Raw genomic sequence first — 9628 nt, forward strand, 5'->3', positions numbered from 1 at the left:
GAGCAAATTAAATTAGCAAAAAACAAAATTCACTTTGACTTGTAGCTTTAAAAAGGCGATTCGGACGCTCGCAATTAGAGGTCGTGAAAAATTCGACAATTCATCTTATTTCAAAATTCTTGGTATGGTTTGTCTACAGTTTAAACTGGACGCGCTACATCGCTTAAACGCGAGACACCTCTGAAGGTATCGGGTAACCTTAAAAACTATGTAGCTAGTGCTCTCACTTTCTTATCTTTATGCTTGTTTCCTAGTAAAAGCCCGTCTTGCGGGGGGATAGCTTTACATTACGTGATATTCCATCATGATTTCTCGATGGCGAGAAATCATGATGGAGTATCCTATGCTCCTGTGCGCGGGCTATTTGGAATAGATTTAGCACTTGGTGGCCTGATCTCCGTGGTATAAATTTGAGTTTATCTTTAAAAGATATTATAGTTGGCATTCCTCATGGAAATTATCTATTTAATTACTTGATAATTCTTGGTAAACTATGTATATGGGAATGTAAAAGGAGAAAATTCTCTCCAAAATTTAATTGGTTCATGCACAAAGTAAAAACTAAACAAGAAAATGAAAGGCCTATCGCTATACGAAGTAAGAAGCCTCTTGATTTAAGAAAGAGATAAGAACCACTTCTGTAATTTGTTTTGTCATTTCATTTTCCTATTCAAGACTGTAGTTTCTTTATCTTTATTAATGAATACTAGTTGTAACTGTAATTGAAGTATCTGCACTGTGTCTGTGGTGTGTTATCTTTGTCTTTTGTCGTTGTGTTTAAAAAATAATAATAACATTTATATCTTTCAAATAGTTTGGTGGGAGTGCTTGTCATTAATTTGTAATTTAGAATATTCCTACATAATTGTAACTATGCAATGGTATTTATTATGTATTTGTAAATAAGAAATGAGCTTCAAGATTGCATGTATATGTAATAATACAATGTAAAAGGTTAACAGTTTAATAAAGCATTCTCAATTGGAAAAAAAAATGATTTCTCATTGGCGGCAATCTTAGACCTGCTTGTTTTTAGTTTTGTTTTTAGAACTCACTGGTGTTTTCTTATACAGTAATTTCTGTTTTCTATAGCAACACTAACTTGCCAATATTCGATCCATAGCACTTTGAGGAAGTAACTTCCAGCTTTCATGGCGAGGAGTCCAAGCAAAGCTGGAAAGGAAAGTGACGTCACCCAAGGTGGTGAGGAAAGTGACGTCACTCGAGCTAAAGAAAAAAGTGACGTCGCGCCAGCTGTTGAGGAAAGTGGCGTCACGTTAACTGCTGAAGAAAGTGGGGTAACGCCAGCTGAAGGGGAAAGTGACGTCACGCCAACTAGTGAGTATAGTGTCGCGGTGCAAGCTGGTGAGAAAACTGACGTCACGACCGCTAGCGAGGAAAGTAACGATACGCAAGCTGCCCTGCAAAGTGACGTTAATCCAGCTGTCGTAGAAAGTGGCGTCCCGCAAGCTGCTGAGGAAAGTGACGTCACCCAAGCTGGTAAGGAAAGTGCGTTCACGCCAGCTGCTGAGGAAAGTGACGTCACGACGACTGGTGGGGAAAGTAACGTTACGCAAGCTGCTGAGGAAAGTGACCTCACCCAAGCTGGTAAGGAAATTGCGTTCTCGCCAGCTGGTGAGGAAAGTGACCTCATGCCAACTGCTAAGGAAAGTGGCGTCACGCCAGCTGATGAAGAAACGCTGGAGTTTGATGAAGACACCTTAAGAGGTGAGAAGAAATATGCCGCTTCCTTTTTCAGTTGACCATTTATCCTCTTCTGGATAGCCTGCAATACAGGTGTTTATTATATGGCTGGCTCCCCGAGCGGGCAAGATGAGTCAAATCCTGCGCTGTGATTGGCTACCCGATCGGGCAAGATGGAGCTATCTTGCCCGCTCGGGATTACCCGTTGCCCGTCCACTTGGCATCGAAAGTTTAATCCCGAGTAATAATGCAATCTTTTCTTCGATTTTCTCGTTTTATTGGGAGAAAACGTTTTTATGGACCTCGACTTCGTCTCGGTCAATAGAAACGCAAAAAAAAATAATAGGAACTTGGCCTTTATCCAGCCATCTTGACCTCACGCTTGGTCAATAACGCAAATATATAAATATATATTAGAGAATGGGTGCTGAACATAATTCTTCCTCGGAAAAAGGCCAGAGGTGTAGCCGAAACGATGGGTTTTCTATCATTATTTTGCATTTAAAGAAAATAAGTTTTTAACCAAAATACGGAATAATGTTTTTTTTTTCTTACTATAAGTCGACCTGGCTTAAAAGAACTTTTTAGAAAGCAGCATGTTATGTAAAATGACTCAAGTTATTTGCACGCACCCTTCGACCTAGAGTGGTAGCCTAAAAAAAATACTACTCTTTGCGTTTTTGAAGTCCCTACTCGACCAGGAATTAAGCGAAAACCCTCTTATCTGAGTGTGTTCCTCATTCAAAGTCCTAAGGGTAGATTGGTACGAGTGAGGTGTTGTGGGATGGTTTGGATGGAGGAAAGGACATTTCGCAAACCATTAAAAGATTTTACCGACGTTTTCTTTGCACAATTCTCCTTTTAAATCTCTTTTGCTTTAAAAGTGTTTTCCTTGTAAGTGACTGCAACCGCCGCTTATTTTTAAGATTTCCAGATTCCACAACCCCTTACTCGAACCAGACCTCCCATTTTTTCGGGAAAGGGGAATAAGCATCACTCTCCCATTCCCATACCTCACTTCTTTAGACAAAATGACAACAATTTGACGATTTCACTATGCTTCGTGTTTGTCCAAACCCCACACCCCCAACTCGGTTCCCTATCCTGTCCAAACTTTTACGAAGTTTTTGAATTCGCACAGTTAACCGATGAATGAAACACGAAACTTCTTTTAATATTCTTTTTATTTAGCCATAGCAGAGGTTTACAATAATGAAGGTAATGAGAGATACAAACAGGAAGATCTCAGCAACGCCATACACTTCTACACGGAGGGAATTCAAGTGAACTGCAAGGATGAAGAGCTGAAGGCCGAATTGTACAGCGGACGAGCGGAAGCATACTTTTGTTTAGGTAAGAGTTTTTCAAATTGTTGTGGCTTATATATAGTTCGATTATGTTCGATTGTTGAACTGTTCGATTGTGTTCGATTAAAAAAAATTTTTTTTGTGAGTTCGATTAAGTTCGATTACCGAGCCCAATCGAACCCAATCGAGCGATTAGCTAGCGATTGGGTTCGATTGGGTTCGATTACCGAACGTTCGATTGACTACGTCGGGTTTAAATAGGCCATTTCCGAGTTGCTGTGAACCTCACTATGAAAGCGAGGCTAAGTGCAAAACTTTTCATATAAAAATTAGTTTTTTTTGCATATGAATGAAAACTAATTTTCATAACAAAAACTTTGCACTTTACCTCGCTTTCATAATGTGGTTCAAAGCAACTCGGAAATTGTCTATTGACACCTCATTTATGTAATATCTATCCTCTCAGTTCTTTTACTGTCTCTTCTTCCTCAGGAAATTATAATGATTCACTGAATGATGCTAAGGTTGCTAATGACTTACAGCCATCATTGGTGAAAGCGATTGTGAGAGGTAAGATTTCTAAGACAAAATGTACATCTATTTTTATCGCCGGGGGCAGTGGTTCGCTGTGACAAAGAACAAATTTTAAACATGGCGTCATGTTACATTCACTGAAAAGTAACGTTACATGCATTTATAACGGTTAGGAAAGGCATTATCAAGTGTGTACTACTGTATATAAAAAAGACACCTACAGAATTTTAACTTTTCGATTTGAAAGACATCTGGGAATTTGTCTTCTTGCAGCTAAACTAGTTACCCGGGAGAGTACAAGGAGGTTGGCTTTGTCCTTACATTCTTAAAGTGTCCGTTAGTAATATTATACGAGACCTATTTTTTAACAGAAATGATTTGAAAATAACATTATTATGATTTTTTTAGGAACAAGTGCTTGTGTTCAGCTGAATCAGTTTGAGGAAGCCATCATGTGGAGTGAAAAAGGATTAGCAGTATCCTTTATTGCGGACAATAGAACGTTAACAAAAAATATTGTTCAAATTTATTTTCTTTCATTCATACTTTTTTGTAACGCCTCAAGCAAGACAAATTACAAAAAATAAGTTCTAATTTGCCTTTTCATAATAATTTTAATGGTGCTGTTTTTTCTTAAATTCCTGAACAAACAAACAACTTCGTAAACAATGTGACCTTCTGCTTATAGTAGTTTGACGGTTTTCTCAACAACAACAACAATCTTTATTCGTGCCCAGAAATTATATAGTGTTAACATAAATGGAAGAAAGAAAAATTTCTAAGGAAGAGAGCACAGCCACTTAGAAATAGCAAGCTAATCGAGCTAAGTGGCTGGGCCAAGCAGAAAATTTTACAAATACCCTACATTAACATAGAACTAAGGACATGATTTACCATTCACACACACACGCATACACAAAAATAACAATAAACAAGGGGAAGTGTACACGCAAAAACTGGAAAATAAAGTACATCAATGAGCCAGTCAGTAGTTGGAGATAAGCGATTATTTTAAGAGGAGTTTGAAACAGGTACGACTCTTGGATTTTAATGACTCTTCAATGGAATTCCAAACTTTAGCTCCAAAAAACCGAATGTTAAATTTGCCATAGTTGGTCCTCGCTTTAGGCAGATAGTATGAGATCTTACACGCCAATCTTGTTTGATATTGATGCACTTTGTTGATACTCTTAAAAAAATCGTTAAAAATTAAATTCTCGACTGTTGATAACTTTTACAACTATATATCGTCTTACAAGTCTTGACCTAAGTAAGATTGACAAGAACAACCAGATGTTGTTGGAATTACGAAGCCAGGCTGTCAATGAACAGAACAAGCTACAAAATGCAGGCGGAAAGGACGATGCAAATGAATCAGCTGATGTCAAAACTGCTATTGAGAAATCACTAGATAATAAGAATAAAACCATTCTAAGAGGTGAGGAATTTTACTAATGATTACTTATCGTCCAACTGCTTTTTAATTACATACATTATATATACATAAATATTTCATTGGCTCGTCCCCACGGGGCTTTTCAGAGTCAATTTAACATTGCATAACTAAGTACAAGACAATAATAAAAGAAGATGAAGCTAGTGGATTAACTAAAACAGTCATTAAGAAGTTTTTGCCTAAGTAAGCGCTTGAACACCGGCACGAAAGGGCTAAGTTTGAGCGAAGGCTGCAACTCATTCCACAGAGAGGTTTATTGGAAAGTTTGAGATCCAAGACGCAACACTTCTTAGGGGAGTGGTCATCATTTCTTGTTTGGGAGGGAGGGAGTGGGGAGTCGGTATTTCGTCAGCTACTTTTGTTGACAAACACATGACCTAGTATATGACCTTTATTCAGAAAAAAAGCAAAATGTCTTTTAACGTCGTTCATTTTAGCAAAAGCAGAGCTCTTCAAGAACCAGCGCAATGACGAGTTCAGAAAAAAAGAGTTTAGCAAAGCCACATTGCTTTACACAAAAGGAATCAATGTGGAAGTCAAAGATCAAGAACTAAAGGCCAAACTGTACAGCAACAGAGCAACAGCACATTTTAATCTGGGTAAGAAGTTTGGAGATTTTCACAGTTTGTCATACTGATTAATGTATTTCCACAAAAAAATTAACAGCAATTGACGTTAATTGTGCGCTCATCAACAATGCATGTTTTCTTTTCATTGATTTTCGCGCAGGTAACTTTCATGATTCACTGAGTGATGCAAAAACTGCCACAGACTTACAACCGTCTTATGTCAAAGCGATTGTTACAGGTAAGAGTCAGAATAGAAAACTATAACAGCTTTACGTTGTCATTCTAACGAATAATAAAAGAAATGCTTACCTGGGGCACGCTTTGTATTTAAAGTAATATTCTTTCGGCAGTTTTAAAACGAGTCTGCTACTCATTCTAACCCAATCCTTGTCACTTGTCATCTAATCTGGAAGACTTTAAAAAACACTTAAGTGTCACTTGACACAATTAGAGGTTAAAGATGGGCTAAGTTCAGTTTCAAGTGTGATATCAATTTGTGTGTAAATCATAAAGAAGGGGAAAGTTTTGCCACGGTACTTTTCTTATTTTATAACTAATTCGTGGAGGCATGATGCTGGCTGATCTACCATAAGTCAAGTAAAATGCTAAACTGATATCATTGTGTTTTATTAGGAGCAAGTGCTTGTTTTCAGCTGAATCAGTTTGAGGAATCCATCAGGTGGTGTGATAAGGGATTAGCAGTATCCTTCATTGTACACTAACAAATAAAAAGAAAAATACATTTTTATCTGTTCTGCGACTTTTGAATGACAGAAAGGTCCCTATTGACAAGTATGAACTTATTTAAGAAAAATAAGCTGATTGCGACGTCGTGTCGATTTGTGTGTAACTAATTATCATAGGAACGTTTTTTTTAAAGTGGCACTCCAAGAGCGATCCAAAAGGTGGCAACAAGGGCATTGATATTTTGACGATTTTTAAGTCTCTCTCAGAGGTTAACTCTTTTCGTTGATTACGTCGCCGGTTATTGGAACATTTCTTTGAACCTTTCTTCAGGCTTTTGACTCGTGATCGACTGTGTTTGGTCGAAACATAGCTTGGTACACTGATCCTGATACATAATAATTTGAGAGTCAAGGTTAACAAATATTTTAATCTAACCAAAGAAGACACGTATTAGAAATCTTAACTAATTTAAGATTAACGAGAACAACCAGAAGTTGTTGGAATTAAAGAGCAGGTCGGTGAGCGAGCAAAACAAGCTGCAAGGTACTGGGGAAGAGGCAACGAAGGATCTGTCAGAAACTCAAACAGTAAGTTTGATAAACAACATTTTTAAATTGTTGTTAAACTTAAAAGTTTTCTTCAGTGTTTATTCGTTAGCAGAAACAATTTAATTACCCATGCGTATAGAACGTTAACATTAAAGCGGTTTTCCATTGAGCGTCGCAAAACCAAAACTAACGTAACGAACGTACACTGACGAACCACAAAATACGTATACTAAACAGAACAATGAACCAATCAGGCAAATACAAAGCAAACGCGTGCAACCAACAGTTGCAAGGGCAAGTCACTGTTGGTTTTGGTTCAGTTGACTTCCATTGGTTGACGCGAAGACTGTACACTAATCATAAAATACACTATAGCAAAACTAAAGCAAACACGAAATTGCGACTTTCTTTGGTTGTCTCACAGAATGTGGATTACATGAACCTCTCAGCTTCCATTAAAAGAAATCCTGTCACTGTTCGTAGACTGACAAGCTAGTGCATAGAGTTCACAACGATTCTTCACAATCTATTGATAATCATCTGCGTGATATTCCAAGCTGCTGGATCTGTCGGGAGGTTATCAACCTATCAATGAACTGACTGAAATGCTCGTTATTTACTCAAGACGTGGTAAGATAGTAAGGTTCGAAAATTCCAAAAACATTACTCAAATTTGCTATGCAGCCGGAAGGATGATTTCAGGTACTCACTGCATAGCTATCATAAGAATTCCAAATTAAGCCCGATTCATCTACTTTTCTAGGCTGTACAATAATGGCTAATTGGGACTAACTGTCATTATAAAGTAATAATTTTAGCTCTAAGATATGAATTTTGGTTCACGAGACAAAGAAGGAAGAGTACGAAGAACTAAAGAAAGATAAAAATATAAGAAACAAGGGGAACTAACCATACAGTGACTTTGAAACACACTTCTCTAGTTGTTAACTTCTCTTCAAACGCGTTCCTTCACTTAAAATTTAAAAGATAAAGTGACACAGTCAGCTTTGTGACCGCGCTGACCTGGACACTATTTTTGTAAGTTTGAAAAGCGTCTACCTCAACCTGAAATCAAAAGTACGCGTCGAATACATCTACAAATCCGCTGCAATCTTCCCAGTGTTTTATTGGATTTTTAATCTTTTACTGGAAACTTGTTTCTGAGTATGCTTTTGCTCATCCTATGATATTATTTTATCATATTTGGTTAAAAACAGTATGGATCGCGTCTCCAACGGAACATGAAAAGAAGAGGTGGCAAACTTGAAGGCGCCGGGCGGAAGAAATCGCCTGCGTTGGCTAAAATAACGAGAGAAATCAATCAAAAACATTGGAGAGCAAATCACCATGATATAGATTTTGAAAGTCGAATTTTCTCAACCTGGCGAAAGCTTCGTGCGGACGGAATCTTCGTAAACGATTCGAACTTCGCGTCATGGCTGGTTTTATTTGGAGCTCAGACGAAGACACAAGGACAACCTCTAGTAGAACCTTGTTTTTTACGGGTCGAGCATGGATTTGGTTCCTAAATTTAGATAGTGGAGAAGTTGTAGAAACAAAATTATAAAAGCAAAATATATGATTGAAAGCAAGTCGTTTCGCTACACTGCAGTTCAGTCGATTCGCTACGTTTTTAAATTGGCATATTCTCTAATATATGAACTCAATTTGCCTCACACCGATTTAATGATTCTTCGACTTCAGAGGTATTCGTTGACGTTTTGGCTTTCCCTGGTCAAGTGACAAGTCCACCAGTAATTATCCATGGTATCAAGAAAATGAGTGTTTTAATATGACATTAGGTCCATAATCACTATAATAATGGCAAATACTTCGACTCGACAAGGTTTGTTTTCAAAGGATGCCCTTCTCAGCGCGAGACTTGTGATGAAGTGTGATATGCAAATCAACTAAGAAATGTTATCTAATGCGCGTGTGCATCTGCTGACTGTGTCCGTTTAAAAGCAGTGTATATACATCGTTGTTTTTCTCTTTCATCACAAAACGCGATATATAAACCACTGTTTTACTTGCACGTTTTGTTCATGTATCAGACAGCAATGAAGATGATGATTATGACGATAATGATGACGATGTTGATTAAGCTGATTAGGAATTTGGTTGTAAAAGTGTTTTCGTTCCCTACAGTCGAACATCAAGTAGATTCGAAATGCAACACGTTGTGTAATATTTGACAGCCAGGGTCCGCTTACAGCGGCAAGTGTAAAACAAATGATCATCAAATAACTTTTCCGATTGCCAGTTATTAAACTAGTGCAAATAACAGCATCATTAATAGGAATAAAAATCTTCGAAAAAAAAAACCGTTATGTTTATGTTTGACAGGAAAGAGGCACCTCTTTGGTCAAATCGAGCAGAGATGCAAACGACAACTTGAGTTCCATCTCTGACAAAAACATCCCCGAAAATCTAAAAGCAATCATGATACGTAATCCAAGCAACGATTATGCAAACCTCGGAGAAAAAAGGCATACATTACCATGAACGAGAACTAGAAATCGCAAGACAATCGGGAGACCTCTCAGGAGAAGTCAAGGCGTATGGTAATCTAGGAAACGATTATCACAACCTAGGAGATTTCGAAAAAGCCGTACACTACAATGAACGAGCACTAGAAATCGCAAGAAAACTGGGAGGCGACTCAAGTGAAGGAAACGCAAGTTGTAACCTAGGAAACGATTATGCAAACCTCGGAGATTTCAAAAAAGCCATACACTACCATGAAAGTGTCCTAGAAATCGCAAGAAAACTTGGAGACGTCTCAAGTGAAGGAATGGTAAATGGTAATCTAGGAAGCGATTT

At 37.8% G+C, this 9628-nt stretch overlaps 1 protein-coding gene across 1 annotated transcript; it reads left to right on the forward strand.

Annotated features, from left to right (window-relative positions):
* Positions 1 to 1151: 1151 nt before the first annotated feature.
* On the forward strand, positions 1152 to 9310 carry LOC146481243 (uncharacterized). The gene is made up of 10 exons (XM_085108984.1): positions 1152 to 1338; positions 2896 to 3057; positions 3504 to 3581; positions 3954 to 4021; positions 4821 to 4983; positions 5439 to 5600; positions 5731 to 5808; positions 6204 to 6271; positions 6731 to 6844; positions 9152 to 9310. The coding sequence occupies exons 1-10, from the start codon at positions 1152 to 1154 to the stop codon at positions 9308 to 9310; spliced, it is 1239 nt and encodes a 412-aa protein (XP_084965110.1).
* The last annotated feature ends 318 nt before the right edge of the window (positions 9311 to 9628 follow it).

The sequence above is a fragment of the Pavona decussata genome, unplaced genomic scaffold (assembly GCF_977016875.1).
Source record: "Pavona decussata unplaced genomic scaffold, jaPavDecu1.1 SCAFFOLD_51, whole genome shotgun sequence".
NCBI lineage: Eukaryota > Metazoa > Cnidaria > Anthozoa > Scleractinia > Agariciidae > Pavona > Pavona decussata.